The sequence below is a fragment of the Furipterus horrens genome, unplaced genomic scaffold, assembly GCF_987537825.1.
Source record: "Furipterus horrens unplaced genomic scaffold, mFurHor1.1.pri manual_scaffold_1, whole genome shotgun sequence".
Classification (NCBI taxonomy): Eukaryota; Metazoa; Chordata; class Mammalia; order Chiroptera; family Furipteridae; genus Furipterus; species Furipterus horrens.
This window is the reverse complement of record NW_028327171.1, coordinates 169,042,274-169,061,435: the sequence shown is the minus strand read 5'-3', so window position 1 is coordinate 169,061,435 and position 19,162 is coordinate 169,042,274. Positions and strand designations below refer to the sequence as shown.

The window sequence follows — 19,162 nt, the reverse complement described above, 5'->3', positions numbered from 1 at the left end:
GAGTAAGATGGGATAGTAAGAGAAGATGATAGAAGCCTGCAAAGGGTTGTGAGGTCAATTTGTGTGGAAAATACCCTTACTATTCAATTGGATTGTGAGTTTACTTCATAACATTATGTTACTTCTGAACTGGAACATCATCTAGTTAAAACTCTTCCTTTTATAGTCTAAAGAGGTTTAAATAATTCACTTAAAATCACAGTCAGGTTTTCTCATGCTCTTTGAAAAGTTCATTCATAGGTCACGTGTTCACAGCTCTTTGATTACTCTAATATCTAAACTCTTTAAGGATTACACATACTGGAATGAACTGCAATATTTAGAGAAATCTTGAAAATCATTCTTGGGGTCCAACAGCAATTTCACCCTGATCATTGAAGATATCAAATTCTAGATCTGGCCTATAGGCTGGAAGTTCCCCAATCTATGATAAAATGTAAGAGGAAGTGAGCTACCTAATTCCTGGGCCTTTTCAGTTTTATGCCCTTTTGAAGCCTTGCTTAACATTTCATGAACACGTCATTTACTTCGGGAGTTTCTGGCTGCTTGAGGTTGGGCTTGTGTTTGTTTTATCAAATTTTCATACATTTACCTCTTTTTGGAAAGAGCATTTCCCCTCCCCGTCATAAATACCACTATCTGTATTTTGCAACCCTCACTTGTAAAAATTAAAACTGGAAAAAATACTAGCATAAGCAATGCCTTAATGAGTATGCTTTTCTGAGAAATTTAAAACACCCTTCACGCACACTCCCCTTCGCCATTCACTGTAACGCGGAGGCTTGCAGGGCTGTGGACACGAGGACTAAGGTTTAAGTCAACTTGTGGTTCATCTTTCTCGTGGTAAAATAGGGAGGAAGAGAGAGATGTTTATTGAGCACTTACTATGTGTTAAATAAGTTCTTTACTTTTGCTTGTTTGATCTTTAAAAACTGGCTAACAAAATGAACTAACAAGCGAAATAGAGACAGACTCATAGACAGACAGGCTGGCAGCTGTCAAGGTGGGGAGGGTTGGTGTGTGGAGGGGTGGAGGGATGGAGAAAAAAGGAAAAAAGTGAGGGAAAGTTTATGGACACAGACAACAGTGTGGTGATTGCCGGGGGAGGGGAGGAGGGTATGCGGGGAGTGGGGGGGGGGGGTAAATGATGATGGAAGGAGACTTGACTTGGGGTGGTGAACACACAATGCAGTATACAGGTGATATGATGTGAATTGTGCACCTGAAACCTGTAAAATTTCGTTAACCAGTGTCACCCCAATAAATTCGATAAAAAGGAAAGTGGCTCCAGTTATTAAAATCTTGCCTCATTTAATGAGTCTATTTAATAAGTACCATTTTCCCCATTTTATTGTGGGAACTGGATTTAGAGAGCCTAAGTAATTTGCCCAAGGCCACCTAACAACTAAGTGTGGAGGAAGTGTTCTGTAATTTCAAGAGCCTTTTTCCTAAATGCAGTTTAGAGACAAGATGACCTTTTCCAGTCCCCTGAGTTTGGGATTATACAAATGCTTTGTTTTAAATGTCACAGCAACAGTAAATAGCTTTAAAGCGAATAAGACATTTTACTAAGTTTTTTGACCTTTTCAGAAGCAAGTTTGGTAACACTTATAACATATAAGAAGGCTCCGCTTTCAACAATAAAATGAATAAAATACATCAAGTGTGTTAATATGATGCAATGTGTGAGTGTGTGTGTGTGTCTGTGTAGTGGGGAACAGGAGTAGATCTTAATTCCATGATAAAACTAAATGCGGTGCTGAGAATTTAGGAACACTAGCTTTGAGATTTGGGCCCCTTAAAGAGAATACTTGGCAGAGATGGAAAGTACTGTGAGGAGCGCAATACTTTTTAGTTATGTGGATAAAGTAGAAAAAGTTTCCTTTCCCTTTCCCACAGTTAACAACAGGTAGGTGGATCATTCTACTTACCTTAATTTTCTCACTTTTGAAAAGGTTTGATGTCTATGAATTTGCATTAGTTTTTTTCTTGGGGGATCGGGGGAAAGATTTGTTCTTCCACTTACATATGCATTCATTGGCTGCTTCTTGTATGTGCCTTAACCGGGGATCGAACCCACAACCTTGTCATAGCGCAACGACGCTCTAACCACCTGAGCTACCTAGCCAGAGCCAAATTTGCAATTTTTTTAAAAATTAAACATATGACAACAGGTTAAAAAATATAATTTTACTTCATAGCGGCCTCTATTTCCCCAGCAGTTACCCGTACAGTAAAATTGTAAGTTGGTTTCGTACTAATTGTTATGACATCGTAGATGTTTCAAAATGTGTTCTCTGAAAAGTGCCTTGCTAACCTCCTCAAATTAATCAACTCTTACCTAAATAAGTTCTAAAAGAAATGTTTCTAAAATAGCTTATCTAAATAAATTCCAAAAAGAAGTACGTATTTCTAAAATAGCCAAGGACCCTCTAAGTACAGCTGAGACACAAACCGTTACCACTGAGAAGATAGCCTATAAGCAGAATTGACTTAAGCTATTTTCTTAAATGATGTTTAACCAAGAAAGGAACAAGTACATTTTGAGAAATCAGGGGTTCCATGGACAGAAAGCTCGTGTTCCACATTCAGCTCAGCTTGAAAATAACCATGATAATTAACTAGGTGAGGCTGTCACTTTGCTTATAAAGGAGCCCTTGCTTCTTTTCTCTACCTTTTGCTTCCTCTGGGGCTGAGCAGCCTTCTGTCTTTCCTCTTACATTGATTGCTTCATTGCCTGCAGCCCTCAGAGCTTGGACCTGAGAAGAGGAAGAGTAACAATAATAGAAACACTTTATGCAAAGATGTTAAATTTTCTAAAATGGCCAAAGGACATGCTGGGGTGGTGGTGGTGGTGAGGGTTTGGAGCACAGAGATGTTGCACTGTGACTGGTATCATAAAATAGAAACTACAGGCAACTGCAGCTGTGAAAAGATTGTGCTAAAGAAACAGGATGGCTGTGGTTTGCTGTGAGCATCAATTTTCCTGTTGAGCATTTTTACAGGAAGTTGAAGAACAAAGCCACCTTCACTTAATTAGTACTAATGGTTTTCAGATCTTAAACACATCCCACTAAGTTTGCATCATGGAGGAGCCTCTAAAGAGTACAATCAAGAATAATTGAGGAGGAATCCCAAAACTACAAGCTTTTTAAAATTCAGGATTTTAGCAGCAATTTGAGTTGGCTAAGGTATTTTTACAGTGTAACTTGAAGTGGATTCATTGCCTTTATAATGAATGCCTTTGGAATCTTTTCTTTTTTTTTAAGTGTATTTTATTGATTATGTGGTTACAGTAGTTCCAATCTTTTTCCTCTTTGATCCCCTCTGCCCAGGGCTCCCTTTCCCTCCAGCAATCCCACCCCCCTTAGTTCATGTCCATGGGTCGTGCATATAAGTTCTTTGGCTTCGCCCTTTCTTATATTATTTTTAACTTCCTCCTGTCTATTTTGTACCAACTGATTGTGCTTCTTAGTCCCTGCACCATTTCCCCATTTCTCCCCCTTCCCCCTCCCAGCTGATAATCCTCCGAGTGATTTCCATACCTATGATTCTGTTTCTATTCTGGTTTGCTTAGTTGGATTTTGTTTTTATTTTTTAGATTCAGTTGTTGATAGTTGTGAGTTTGTTCTCATTTTAGTGTTCATAGTTTTGATCTTCTTTTTCTTAAATAAGTCGCTTTAACATTTCATATAATAATGGCTTGGTGGTAATGAACTCCTTCAGCTTTACTTTGTCTGAAGAGCACTTCATCTGCCTTTCCATTCTAAATGATAGCTTTGCTGGACAGAGTAATCTTGATTGTAGGTCCTTGCTTTTCATCACATAGAATACTGCTTGCTAGTCCCTTCTTGCCTGCAAAGTTTCTTTTGAGAAATCAGCTGATAGTCTTATAGACACCTCTTTGTAGTTAACTCTCTGCTTTTCTCTTGCTGCTTTTAAGATTTTCTCTGTATCTTTCACCTTTGGCATTTTAATTATGATGTGTCTTGGTATGGTCCTCTTTGGGTCTAGCTTGTTAGGAACTCTCTGTGCTTCCTGGACTTGTATGTCTATTTCCTTTGCCAAATTTGGGAAGTTTTCCTTCATTATTTTTTCACGTAAGTTTTCAATTTTTGCTTTTCTTATTCTCCTTCTGGCATTCCTATGGTTCGGATGTTGGCACGTTTAAAATTGTCCCAGAGGTTCCCAAGCCTCTCCTCGTTTTTTTCAATTCTTGTTTCCTCATCCTGTACTGGTTGACTGTTTATTTCTTCCTTATGTTCCAAATCATTGATTTGAACCCTGGTTTCCTTCCCTTCACCATTGGTTTTGTGTGGATTTTCCTTTGTTTCACTTAGCATAGTCTTCACTTCTTCCCTTACGCATCTGCCATACTTAAGCATATCTGTCAAGCCTGTGAGCATCTTTATCACCAGTGTTTTGAATTCTGCATCTGTTAGGTTGGCTCTCTCCTCATCTGTTAGGTTGGCTATCTCCTCATTGCCTAGTTCTCCCACTGGAACCTTGATCCATTCCCTCTTTTGGACCATACGTCAGTCTCCTCATTTTGACAGGCTCCTATGTTTGTTTGCCTCTGTGTCTTAGGTAGAGCTGTCACTCCTGTTATGTTGCAAGGGGTGGAGCCTTAGGTATTCATCAGTACAAGGCAACCCATTTCACCACGTTGTGGCACTGTATGTGGGGGAGGGGTCTGAGAGGGAACAATGCCGCTTGCTCAGTACTCGCCCCTTTTCCAGGCACTTCTCCCACTTCCGTATAGGACTAGTACCTCTCTAGCTGTTGCCCTCACCGTCGTTCCCAGAGTGGGTGGGTCTGCGGACATTCTAGGACTGTGGGTGCCCTTTAAACAAGCAGACTCTGCTCAGAGACTGGCAGTTTCTTCCTCTGCCCCAACCCCCACTGGTTTGCACAATCAGAAGCAATGAGGCTTGATTTTCCCCCAGTGCTGGGACTGTGAGCTGCTAGGTCCGGTGTAACTGCGCTTTCTGCTGGCCTGCCACTGCTGCCACCACCACACCATGTCCTCTCCAGCCTGACTCCGCCCCTCCTACCTGTCTGGATGAGTATTTCTTCTTTATATCTTTGTTTGTTGGACTTCCATGCAGGTTGATTTTCTGGAACTTCTGGTTGTCTCTAGTTTTGAGGTAGTTGTATTCCTTCTTAGTTGTGGAGGGAGACCCAGCGTGTCTTTCTAGGCCTCCATCTTGGCCAGAAGTCGCCTGGAATCCTTTTTAATGATTGTAATAACTCAATATAAATTTAAGAGCCTTTTCTTATTAAAACATCATTGAGTTATATGTATTATAAATTTCCTTCTGTTAGTATTTATTAGTCAAACAATTGTGTTTGTATGTATATATAGATAGATGTGTGTGTGTTTGTCTCTCTGTGTATTTATAAGCTAGAAGGATATATATCAAAATGTTAACAAGAATTATCTGGGTATTTTAACCCCGAGCCTTTTAACCTAAAATTTAATTATTATCAAATGCTTCTTTCAGTGGTTAACTACCACTGTTGTGTTTAATTTTTATCTTTGTGTGGTTGTTGTGTTATCTATTTTCTAAATGCTACTTTTGGAAGCAAAAGAAAAAAATCTCAAAATTCAACCTGAAGAAGACAAAAGCATGTGAAAAATGCATACATAAAAATGAATATAAATAGAAATAAGGTACAGAATAAAAAGTAATGAGGGCAAGAGAGCATATGGACCTCAAGATCTGTCCAGTTGTATAATTTCTATTATAGCTACTCCCCCCACCTTAATGCCCCCCCAACAGAGCAAATAAAATACTCCTCTATTGATTCAATCGTTTTGAAAGAAAAAAAGTTTAGTTTTCTCCCATTTGTAGGATAGTATTTAGTGATGACTTTTGGCAAGAATTTATATAGCAAGATGCTTTATATTTTTGAATAGTCCAAAATGGTGATAAAACATAACTGGATAAATGTGCTTCTTATAGTCTCTAATAGAATGTGGCTGATTCAGCAACTGCCCCCCCCCTCCCCCAACAGGATAAGAGGCAGACTTCTGAGGATTATCAAATGTTTTTACTGGACAGTGTTGAAAATCTCTCCTCTCCATGTCATTCTGAACTGTAGGTCTCACACGTCATGATCTAGAATGAATTTAAAGTTGGCTTTGAGAAATTAAGAAAAAGTTTACTTAATAACTAGGCAGTCCTCTTGATCCCAAGAAGGTGGATCATTTTACATTCAGAAATAATTCTGCTTTCTTAGATGAGCACATTGGAGAAGAAACCATAAGTTTCCTGGACTGAACTCTGGGCTATAGTTGAATCTCTAGTTGGCCATCCCTTCAGCAAGAATATGTCTGTTACAAGGTGAGGAATGTGCTGAGCAATTCAGTCTTTCTCACAAATGTCCCTCATAACCATTATCACATATAGAGGAAATGGCTCTGGGCCATAAGATGCCCTCATTGGTCTAGGGTCAATGTGTGATGCTGTCTATTGTGAATGTTAACCCATGATATTGACCTAATGTCATTATAGTAAAACCAACAAAGCCAACCATTTCTTTCACAGAACTAGGTAATTCCAGCATTTCTAAATATTGATGTATATTGTGTATGTATATACATGCATGTGTGTAGGCAACAAAGAAGAACCAGCTAATGAATTTTTAAGTGATTTATGCAAAATATCCTGCTCTGTTCTCTCAACCCATGGAGCCGATCCCTTTATAAAAGGTTTATTAGTAGATCCCTCCCCTCACCTCAACAGTGTTTCACCTAAACTTCGATGATTTTTGAATGGTGTATTCAATTATTAAATAAAACTTTTGCAATCACTCACATACCCTAAGATTTGGGATGATTTTTTAATATCTTTAATATATGACAATCCAGAGATATTTCAGGTAAGAAATCAATTGATGGATATTTTATTCAAAATCCATTATTTTATCATTTTCAGGCAAGAATTGTTAAAAATGTGTTTATTAGCTTGCTAGGGTTGCCATAACAAAACCTCAGACTAGGTGACTCAAACAGCAGAATTTTATTATCTCACAGTTCTGGAGGCTAGAAAGAAGTCCAAGGTCAAGGTGCCAACAGGTTTGGTTTTTCCCAAGGACTGTCTTCTTGGCCACCTCTCCCTGTGTCCTCACGTGGCTTTTTCTTCATGCTTGTGCATCCCTGGTGTCTCTTCCTCTTCTTAGGAAGACTCCAGTCATATTGGATTAGGGTCTCATTGTCACCTCCCTAGATGCCTTATTTCCAAATAGTCACGTTCTGAGGTACTAGGGGGTTCGGGCTTCAACATGTAAATTTGGGAGGGACACAGTTCAACCCATAACACTGTGTATGAAAACAAAAAAGCCTTTTCCATCTCTGTGGTTTTCTTTGTGCACATATAATTCAACACACAAGGTAAACGTTTTAGGAAAATCTGGCTTTTCTCCCTATGATGAAAGTTATTTAAACAGTGAAATGATTCTGCAAAATAAATTAATTCTCAAAAGTGAACGTTCTTAAAAATGTAGTGGCTGGGGTGAGGATGGGGTGGGAGGGCAAAGATCAGCACATGGGGTCAGAGACCCTCCAGCTTGAGGGAGCCTCCCTGCTCCGGAAGGTGGGACACAGCGGTCTAGGAAAGCATGCAGCTGGTACTGATGCGAGAGAGAGCCCGCACTGCAGGAGCCTCTGCGCTTGTCCTTTCCCTTGTATGAGGGCTGCCTTTCCTGCCATGTTCCCATCTCCCAAGGAAGGAACCACATGCAGCAAGGCCAAGTCTTCAGGCAGCCTCATTTCCACTGTGCAGCTCTACCCACACAGGACTCTGGGCAGAGCAAAGGCCTCAGCCAAGTCGCCAGCTTGGTCCCTATGCTGCTAGGGGCTCGAGCGGCACTCACACCAGCAGGACTCGCGCTCACCCTCAAGGAAGAAGAGCTCTAGAACCACCTTTTGATTGCTTACTCTACCAGCCAGGCTGAGAGCTTGCCATGCACCATTTCACGTCATCCCCCCAGTAACCGCCACTTAGCAGATGGGAAAGGGAGGCTCTGAGAGGTTGCATTCTTACCTCAGGTTATTATGTAGCAGAGCAAAGATTCAAAATCATATTCTCCTGACCCAGACTCATGTTCTCAAAGGGATCTAACCCTTTTCATTCCATGGACCACACTGGTGTCTGGTAAAGCCCAAAGGACTTCTTTCTGAACTGTTGTTAAATGGATAAAACAAAACACAGAGGGTTACTAAGGAACTAGTTATGTAGATCTAACAGCATACAAGATCTAACAGCAGATCTAAACAATGCCATAATTTCAAGACAGTTCTGCAACTATTTTAATATGATGTGAAAATATCATGTGAAAGTGTATTGGTGAAAAAGTTTCAGGTACTGTGATCTGTGGCTTACCATCATAATTGAAGGAAATGCTAATTTTTTGTTAGAGCTTAGAGAATGTAAATATGTCCTTTTTTTTCCATCCAAGTTCATGAACCCCTGAATTTGATCCACAGACCCTGTGGGTATAAGGATCCAGGTTAGGAAAGCCTGGTCCATTAGGATCTAGGCTGCTTTTGAGACCCTTCAGTAAGGCCCAGTTCTGGTTGTGACATGGGCTGTTAACTCCATGCGAGGAGGGGAGCCAGGGCTCTCCTGAGGCCTTGGGTTCTGCTCCGCTGGCAAAGTTAGGAACTGCCAGCAGAGCAAGGCCCATACTTAATGCTAGCAAGCCTGATTCTTCGGCTAAACCTCAGAGCGCAAGGTCTCGTGGTGGAAGCCATTCCAATGGCTTATTTGTGTGACACCTGGCTCTTCCACTCAACACATTTAATGAGACCCCTACTTTGTGTGAGGTATTAGGGAGACCTAGTGGGGTTTAAAGTCTGGTGTGAAGACAGCCAAGAAGTGGGCCTGGTATGCCTGGCACGCAGGGCATGGGATTGGTCTTCTTTGACCCATGTGGTGAGGTGGCCGGATTGAGTGAGGTTTCTTACACAGGTAGACACATCTATCCAAGCAGCTATTCAGCGAGGCAGGAGCAAAGAGACTGTGGAAGCCTCTGCAATCACCTGTCAGCATCGAGGAGAGAATGGGAGTGGTTTATCAGGAGGAGAGTGAGAAATTGGGGGCAGGGAAAGCCCTAGCAGCTGAAGGAAAAGACTACCGTTGACCCTTGACTCATGCTGGTCCACTTATATGCAGATTTTTTCCTCAAAAAATACTGTGAATGTACTTTCTCTTCCTTACAATTTCCTTAACAACATTTTCTTTTCTCTAGATTACTTTATTGTAAGAATACAGTATATAATACATATATGTGTTAATTGACTTATCAATAAAGCTTTCAGTCAACAGTAGGCTATTAGCAGTTCAGTTTTGGAGGAGTCAAAGTTACATATGGATTCTTAACTGTGTGGGTTAAGCATCCCTAGCCCCTGGTGTTATTCAGTGTACTGTGGTCTGCATCGCCTTCAGAGAGCTGAGACTCACCACAGAATTTCTCCCTGTAGTGTATCTGCGAAGGCTTGGAGAGGAAGGCTGAGCTTCTGTGACCCAGGGGTTTCTTTATGGCAGCTGACACATAGTCAGAACCATAGTAGCAACAACAGAAAATTATAAAATAATTAAAGAGGACTTCCAGGGTAGCAATCCCCTGAAAGGGTCCTTATACCACAGTTTGGCCTCTAAGGTGTACAGGACAGAAGTTCAATTTGATCTTTACAACCAGAGACTGACTCATGAAAATCAAACCCATAAGAGGTTCCTGGTGGGTGACCTCAATCAATCCTTCTCAGTATTAGGACAACAGGTTAGTTGGTGAAAGTTGGTGAACATGGGATCTGATACACTAAATTCGAGTGTTGAGGGGCATATAGCCCACCAAGCCCATGGATGATCTGTTCCATGGAGACCATCTTTCGGGTCCTCTGGGTGGTCCCGGCCACACTGCGCCCTTATTGAGCCGCCTTCTCCAGCTCTGATGATACCATTGTTTTGGCTACAGTTGAACCTGAATCCAGTTTCAGATCCCTGCCCTTCCACCTGGTCCTAGGATATGTCTGACTCCGTGGCCTCTGAAGGTGCCTTCTGCAGCTGAAGAACCCCCTTTGCAGACCTCCTAGCACAGGCGCCACCCTGTTTACACTGCCCACTTGGCCCCACGGAAACATAATTGGTGTCATGCCAAAAGCCAATTTAAGGAACATGTTTTAAAAGAATCCTGGTCTGAGACAATCTTATTGAAAAACAGATTCTGGCCTAGTTTACAGGTGAGCGGTAGCACTAGTTAGCTGGCCCTTTACCTGCCTAAAAACGCTTATCTGAAAAGAGCAGGAGTTGAAAGGACTTGATTTGAATGAATTGTGTGGGCCTTTTAGTGAGTTCCTTAATTTCTCTGAGTCTCGGTGTCCTCTGTAAAACTAGCAGAATCATGCTAGTTTGCAATGTCTATAAGAATTAGACAGTGTAAGTAATGCTCCCTGGATCTGATCAACTGTCAATAAATGCAATCTGCTGTTGCTGCTGTGGAGGTTTTAACTTTTTGTTTTCAAAATGGCCCTCTTGGAACAGAGCTATTCTAAACTGTCCTCATTCCTTCTTCCAGCAGCTTTGACAAGTCTGGCCACGTCCTTTTAGCTTTTCCATCCATTTCTGTTCACAGAAAGCAAGCCAAAAGATTTTCAACTTTTTTTCATCTCATTGCACACATAAACTAATTACTAAAGTCTCAGACACACCAAAAATATATATGTATTGCCAATCGGACAGAAAATAGGTATAATTTTGACTCATTCACACTGGATGACTATTGTTGCATTGGCTGTTGTCACTTTTTTTATTTGCCAATCTAAGGGAAGAGAAGTCAGTGCCCCTGACTAATTAGTCAGGTATTGCACGTTTTAAAAATTCTTGCGGCACAGCAGTGTGCCACTGTGTATCGGTTAAAAAGAACTGCTTTAATATAATGTATTTGTTTCAAGGTGTAAGTGTTCTACATTAATTTTTAGTGCTTAAATGCAATTTAAATTGTAAGAAATTGTTTTCTACTATTAGGAGACTACTGAGAATAAAAGATAGACAATTCTGCTGTTTGAAACTGGGCGCATATTCCATAGAAACAGCGTTAACTCAGGTAGTCAGCGTCCCCAGCTGCCACTGATTTAAGGCTCAAACTCTGCAAACAGGCTTCTGAATTCAAATAAATTACCAAAGGATCTTGTTCAAATGCTGAAGCAAATTCAGTTGTGGGGACAGGGGCTGAGATTTGATGTTTCCAACATCTGTGGGTGATGCCCGTGCTGCTGGTCGGGGACCGCACTGGGAGCAGTGGCAAGGACTGGGTGGAGGAAATTGGGATTGCATAGGGTGAGAAAATGGGTGAGGTGCTGCTGCGGCTGGGACCTGCGGGATGAGACTCAGACATGGGACTCCAAGGATGGGGGAAAGGGAAGTGGGATTTGTGGCTGGTGTAACTCCTGGGGCTTCACTGCTGTTTCTTCCGCTCCCGATGTTTGCCTGCTGCCCCTTCACTGCTGCCACCCACCAGAATTGCCCTAAACTCTCCCATCCAGTCACAGAGTCTGGCCTTTCCTTTGTCCCCAGGGCAATTACGCTATGCACAAAGCATTCTTAATGAAGCCCATTGCTAGTAAACAGCCTGGGGAGTCTGGGGTTTAAGTCTCTATCTCTTTTCACCCTCTTTTTTTCTACTTAGATCCTACAAGGAAATGTGAAGGAGCAGAAATATAGGAATTGAGCCCCCTCGCCCATCATCTTACCTGCTTACCTTACCTCATCTCTGTCTCCTTCCCCTGGAGGACTAGCCCTGTGAAGGCCAGAGCAGAAGCAGATGCATCTTTGCATTCATACAGTGTGTACCCTGACCCAGGCAAATGTCAAGAATCTGCACAGAAAAGAAAACAGCGAGGCGTGGGATGGATGAGAGGGACTGGGAAAGCAAGAAAGGAATTTGTTATAGAAATGAGTGAGGAAGAGGAGACCCTTGAACATGAGACTGCCTGGTTACATGTCCAGCGGTATCGTGATAACTGTCCAGCTACCCCAGCTGTAGGCCCAAGACCCTTGCCCCCGAGCTGCTTAGGTGGGTGGTGGAACTGAGCAGCATGAGGTGCTGGATTTTGCATCCAGTTTCTTCAGGCACTTAGGCTGAGACGCCTCCCTGCTAGGGTCCTTCCAGAACAGTCACATCTTAGCAATGTTGTAAAGGTAATTTTACCTCTTTCAAGAGCTGGCCTGTGTGAATAGCTATCACTTTGGTGGGGAAGGGAGAGGAGTGGGACAGAGTATTACAAAGAAGTCTACGTAATGGTGTTTTGTTTCTATTTGTTTTGTTTTAACAGATCTATCAGCAAGACTGTTGAAAGCTTAACTGTCCAAGATGCCTGTCCCTCCCCCTCCAGCGCCCCCGCCGCCGCCCACGTTTTCTCTGGTGAGTGCTTCCTCCTCCACTCATCGGTGCATAAAGCAGCCAAGTGAAGTCGAGCATGGCATCCATGTGTTTGTTTTACACAGCTTGGCATTCTGGCTTAAACATGATATGGTGAGCTTTCCAGATGCCAGAGTAAGCCAGAACCTGAGATGAAGTGAATGCAACACGGAGGGTTTTGCTGTCTAAGGTCTCATGCAATGCACAGTACACGTGTGGAACGTGGGGTAGTTAGGTTTCCTCTGCTGTGTCCAGCAAGGGGACCTTCCTGTTCATTTCCACATGCTGGCCCCAGACAGGTTTGCAAGGGCAGTTCTGCAGTTTCTATTCAAATGGGCTCAACTTCTAGCCTTTAACTCCTGGGCAGGACAGTCCAGAAACCTAGGTCTCTGTCTGCAACTGCATCCATTCAAGTGTCCTCCAGACTCTCTCCTTTCTTTTTCCATGCCTTTTGCCCTCTTTCTTCCCACTCTGTTTTTAACAAATAATCCCCACTCCCACCATTATATCCCCTTTAAATCTACCCTTGCATTTAGGCCTCTGCTCGCTAAAGGAATTTCTGCTCTGGGCTCATACTGGTCCTTGATAGACTGGTCCTCACAAATTAGTGTACCCTCCTCCAGGAAGCCAGCAGCCCTTCCACGTGGCGATACAGTGGCAATACAGAGGCTCCCAGACAAGCCCCATTACAAAGGTCTCCCCCAGCCTGTGAAGCCTTTGTTGCTAAAAAGCCTCCAAGTGATGGGCCCTTCATTTTTCATTTGAGAAAACTGAGGCTCAAAGAGGAAAAGTCTCTTGCCTAGGCTTCCATGGGACACATTGACATATAGCTCAGCTAAGGTTGGAATCTAGTTGGAAGAATAGACCCATGAATTAGCTCATTGCTATTTAAGGCATGGTCCCCAGCTGCTGGTTATAGTCCCCAAGGAGTTAAGTACAGACTTGAGAGTAAGCATTTAGAAACACAGCAATTTGATGGTAGTGTTTTGTCTATTGTGCATGTCTTTTTTTCTAATTAGTTTTTCTAATAATTTATTGTTACTTTATAAAAATTTCAGTCCGGGATAGATTGGGTATTTTTCCTTAAAAATCAGTCTTTCAGTTAGATAAGTTTGAAAAGCTCTGATCTGGCTAACAGAGCAGGATTAGTTTATATTTCCCCCAAAATGTACATTATATACCACTGTTGGATAGTACATGCCTTAATTTTTGTTTTAATGTTCGTGTGTTTATTTTAATTTGTGTTCTGAAAACTATAACTAGCACACCCAGAGTTTAATAGGGAGTTAATTTAAAAGAAAATGTTCACTGAAAAGTAGCAGAGTAAATTATATAGTGAACAGACTTAATGAAAAATATAAAATAACAGGTAGCAAGAGGAAATTACCAAAATCATGAAAGCTGTGCCAGACTGATTGAAGTTTGGGAAACCCTGGTTTATCCCATCAACTCATTTGTATCCTTTATCACTTGACAGAAAGTAAGATCTGAGAGAAATAGGATATAGAGATGAGTAAAGGGAAAGAAGGGCAAGTGGCTCTAATAGGATACAGTTTAGTGAAAAAGAGCAATTAAGGGGCCTGGACTGGCACATGGGAGACGTTAGCATCCGAAGGGGCCAGGTGTCAACATAAATTTTGAGGTAGATAGGGAGGCCATTGAGGGTTGCTGACCCAAAACAATTAGGAAATTTAGTGTGGGCACATCACTTAACCTCTCTGGGCCTCAGCATTTTTTTCATCCTTAAATTGAAGATGATAATTTTACAAGCTCTTTCCAAGATGCCCAAGATATGTTGTTAAGTTACAGAAACAGATTTCAGAGCAATAGAGGTTGATCCCATTAGCAAATGTGAACTATACATGCAAAGAGCTTTTCTGGAACTGACTGCTGAGAATCTCTGAACAGGCTTGCTATTGGGGAGTGTTCGGGGCCACTGGGAAGGGACATTTATTAATTTTTTCCATTGAGATATAATCAAGATATAGTGTGTAAATTTAAGCTGTACAACGTGTTGATTTGACACATTTATATATTATAATTAGCACCATAGCTTTAGCTAATAGCTCTATTATATCACATAATTATTTCTTCTTTGTGGTGAGAACATTTAAGATCTGGTCTCTTAGCCAGATTATAACCGACTGTAATTACTGTGCTGTGCATCAGATCTCCAGAACTTCATCCTTCAGATGCAAATTTGTACCCTTTAATAACATCTCCCCAACTCGGGAAGGGGCATATTAGATCCCACATTTACCCTTCCAGCAGATTACAAGGAAGGCTCTGGAGTCAGACCGCCAGGGTTTAAATCCTAGGCCCTCCTCTTACTAGCTGGGTGACTGGGGCAATTGATCAAACCTCCCTGTGCCTTAGTTTCCTTGTCTCTCAAATGAAAATAATGACTTACAGGGTAGATAAGGACTAACTTAAGACACATGAAATACTAAAAACAGTGCCTGGCCCATTGTAAAAAGCTATATAAACATTAACAGTTATTATCATGAACAAGTAATAGTTTATAACTTAAGACCCTTGCAGCTTTCACACACAGATTCTATGTAGCCTACTGGAGGGTTTTTCCTAGCTCTCCCTCTGCCTCTAACTGCCTCGAACAATAATAAAAAGCCTGGTGAAGTATCGAGCTAAACTCCCCCGGTTTATGTCCTGCGACCCTCACTGGCACCTCCAAAATCAGATCCTTTCTGAAGGGCTGGAGCCAGCCTAGAAGGACACTTACATCTGTCAGAAGGACTCTCCCTGGGGCCGGGCCAGGCCAGACCAAACCAGTTTCCAAGCGTGACTGACCATGCCAAAATATGAGTTCATATGGTGGGCTCTTAATGTTCCCACTCCATAAAATAATCCTGAAGAAACAAGAGCCCAATTTCATACCAAGGATCTTTCCCAGGAATTCTGAAAACACAGAAAATACTCAAATATTTTAAAGCAACATTTTTGTCAGCTCTGCAATCTCTGTGAGCTAAGTTTTCAAAGAAACACCTTAGGCCAAAGGGACATGAGGAAAGGTTTTGGGGTGATGGAAATGTTACATATGTTGCTTGGGTGGGTGGTACCTACATGATTGTATATGTTTGTCAAAACTCATAGAACTATTTGCAAATTATTCCTTAAATCTCCCTTAAATTAAAAAGAAAAAAAATCTGGCAATGTAAACAGAAGGGATTATTTTTCTCAAACATTGGTGGATTAAAAAATAATACAAGCAACCCATTTTGCTAGAGAGAATTTTCTCCATGCACCAGGCTAGTTGTAAACAATAAGAAAGAGAAGCTGTTTTTCAGGACACATTCTGGAGAATGAAGCCTCATGGAATCTTCAGACTTAAAATTCCCTTTTCACTTCTAGCCGTCCAACCTTGGCTTTGTTGGTTAGAGCCAAACAATGGTCTGAATTTTTAGAGACTTTTAACAGGAACCAGCTGTTCCTGCAATAAAAATAAATGTAATTTATTTCTGCATCTGCTCCCAGATGTCTGGGTCTTAAAAAGAATGACATCGGGTCTAAAACTTGTGGAGAATTTACAGCCTATCACCAACAACCTTAATAACAAGCTTCCAATACTCTAGCTGTCCCCACTGAGTGTTGCAGTACATGAGTTCAATTCAAGAGATGAATATGAGTCTGCATGGTTTCCTTTCAGGCCAATACAGAAAAGCCTACCTTGAATAGGTCAGAGCAGGCTGGGAGAAATGCTCTTCTCTCCGACATCAACAAAGGGAAGAAATTAAAGAAGACAGTCACCAATGACAGAAGTGCACCGATATTGGACAGTAAGTGAAAGAAGTTATTTTCCATGGAGATATATGGTTTATGGCCTAACGATCCCACCCTACCCTTTTTTGGTCAACAACAGCTGCAAAGCTAACAGAATAAGGGACTGTATCACTCATTGTAGGCCAAGGCTATGACTTGGGTTTCCTCTAATGCTGCAGGAAGCCAGTATAATAATTCTTTGTCTAAGTCACACACAGCAGTGATTCTCTAAATTATTGAAACACTTTCTGGAAATTAACCCTTTGCTCCTTGCACCACAGATCAAAAGGCAGCATAAAATAGGGAAAGAGCCCTAGACTTGGAATCAAAAGATGTGGGTTCGAGTCCTGTTACATCCACCACTTACCATCTCCAAGTCTATGGTCCTCATTTGTAAAATGGAGATACAGTAGTCCCTCTCTATATCATGGTTCTCTTATCATGGCCTCACTATATCGTGGGATTTTTAAAAATATTATATTTAATTATTTATCGCGGATTTTTCTCTATATCGCGGGACTTTGCAGTACTGTATACGTATGTTGTTAAAGTTACGTAGGTTTAAGAGTGTAGAATATGTTTAAGAACATAAGTAGTGTTTATAAGTGTGGAAAAGGTTAATAAGGGACTGGGAACGGTCTATAAGTGTGTGGGAAGGGTTTATAAAGCCTTAAAATATATATAAATACTAAAATAAATGTAAGGTTCCTACTTTGCGGATTTTCACCTGTCGCGGGGTGGGTGGGTCTAGAATGTAATACCTGCGATAAGTGAGGGAATACTGTCATACTATTTTACTGTCCCCACAACTTCATTGTGAGCATTAAACGAGACAATGCTTGTAAAGTGTTTTGTTGTCTGCAATGTGAAATTCAGATGTAAGATATGCTTATTAGGAGTTTGGAGAAAGAGGAAATGAGATCACAACTTCGCTTATCTACCCATCATAACTCTGAGATACTTTCTGGAACAAGGCAGGGCACGTATGAACAAACAATTACCCACCACACAGGGCTACTTATGTGTAATTTTTCATTCTGCGGTAAATGCTAATGAGTAGAATTTACTTATAGTAATCAGGCCTCGAGACTATCTCCTCACATTCCTAGATGTTTCCACTGCCAACCAGATGTCTCCAGAATTCATCCTGAACCACAGATCCCATTTGGACTCATTAGGAAACAGACAGGTGAACGATGATGTAATATTTTAGCCAAGTGGAGGATAAGAGGGGCTTAGGAGGAATTTCTAGGAAAAGTGACTAAGAGAAGGACCAGAGTTAGATGAGAACATTAGTGTGGGAAGTAAGTGGAAAAGAGTAAGACCAAGACAAGGCCTTTGAATGTTGTTCTGCTACCAGGCAAGGTGGTGCAAATGAGAACACCCCACACCTCAAAAAGGAACTATGGTGTTTTTCACTCTTGATACAGTTTTACCTCTAGATCAAATCGATATGGTTAATGTATAATCGATCTCTTAGTCCTCCTGATCATGTCACAAAATTCTCCCAAGGGGAATCCCAGCACAGTCACTTATATAAGGGAGCCTTTGTCCAACAACCCCCAAGTCATGCCTGGAAGGGGCCAGGGAAGCTCCACAAATAGCCAACCTCTAGGACAGGGCCCAGTGGTTCTCTCCACCATGAGTGGGAAGCTAGGCTCCAGAGAAGTGGTTGTGAGTTCCCCAAATGTTGAAGGAGACTGGACAGTCTGGGGTCTAGTCCTGAACCCACTAGTGAAAACTCATTATATTCTTCAAGATCCAACCCCCCGCCACCCCCATTAAATGGAAATCAACGTTATTTCTTCTCCCTTCCACCTACTCACTTTGCTTGGTGGACACAAAATGCAACCCATTGTGGGCCCTTGTTATCCATGCAATTAATTGGACACCAAGACTGTTGTCACAAGTTCTTTGCACGTGACAAAGTCCATCTATGGTTTTTTATTTGTTTGCAGGTGAAACCTCCCTGGGCTCATTATCAAAATGTTGACCACGATTAGGCATGACTTAACTCTTCATGTCAGCCTTGTCCTGCTTTAGCTTCTCTACTGAAAGACACACTAATGAATGATGTCTGACAGTGCATTGATCACTTTGAATGTTCAATACCATTTAAAGGTGTCCTATGTAAATGTAATATTCCAAAATGTATCATTCATTAGTGAATAATTACTGATAATAATTAAAATCGGTAAAAATTCCAAATTTCTTCTATCAGCAGCGCTCCAATAAGTAGCCCAAAGTCTCTATACCTAGAAAAGACACAGAGCTAACAAAGACATGATAAATCTAATCCAGGAAAAAAAACAACACACAAATGAATAAAATTAGAACTCAGGAGGCAGATAAACTAAGAGAGTCAAAGCAGATTTTTTTAAATTAAGGATGCTACAATGAAGTTACATGCTAAATCATTTTGAAATTAATTTTCTAAGAAAAGCATAAATTTACCAGTATTCACTCATGAAGCCTCAATGAGCAAGGAAAACATTGTAAACTTTATCATATTACTTGCCCTCCAAAAAACTTTAGAGCCAGATGATTTTAATCAGTGAATTCTTTCAAATTATAGCTAATTATACAGCTATAATTATGCTGTATAAAATCCCAAACATAGGAAGAGATTGAAAGCTACCTAATAGATGTAATGAGACTGGCATAATCCTATTATCACAGTTTGACAAAAGCAGCATATACACAAAAAGAAAGCTTATATATCAGTGTCTCAGGGTACCTGTGGCAATGTCTGGAGGCATTTTTAGTTGTCACAACTTGGTGAGCTGGGGGTTCCCAGTGACATCTAGTGGGTAGAGGTCAGGGATACTGTAAATATTCTACAGAGAACAAGACAGCCACCCACAAGAAAGAATTTCCTGACCCAAGATGTCAGTTGTTCCGAGGGTAAGAAACCCTATTATAGATGGACCACTAATGAACATAGATGAGGGATACTAACTAA

At 41.2% G+C, this 19,162-nt stretch overlaps 1 protein-coding gene across 3 annotated transcripts in view; it reads left to right on the top strand.

The window, feature by feature from the left end:
* The window catches only part of WIPF1 (WAS/WASL interacting protein family member 1), a 114,536-nt gene that overhangs the window by 79,738 nt on the left and 15,636 nt on the right, over positions 1–19,162 (top strand). For all 3 annotated transcript variants that reach the window (XM_090280822.1, XM_090280820.1, XM_090280818.1), the window contains 2 exons: positions 12,338–12,426; positions 16,088–16,217. In XM_090280822.1, the coding sequence (XP_090136948.1) occupies positions 12,376–12,426; positions 16,088–16,217 (181 nt within the window). In that variant the 5' untranslated portion in view covers positions 12,338–12,375. The remainder of the gene's footprint in view (positions 1–12,337; positions 12,427–16,087; positions 16,218–19,162) is intronic.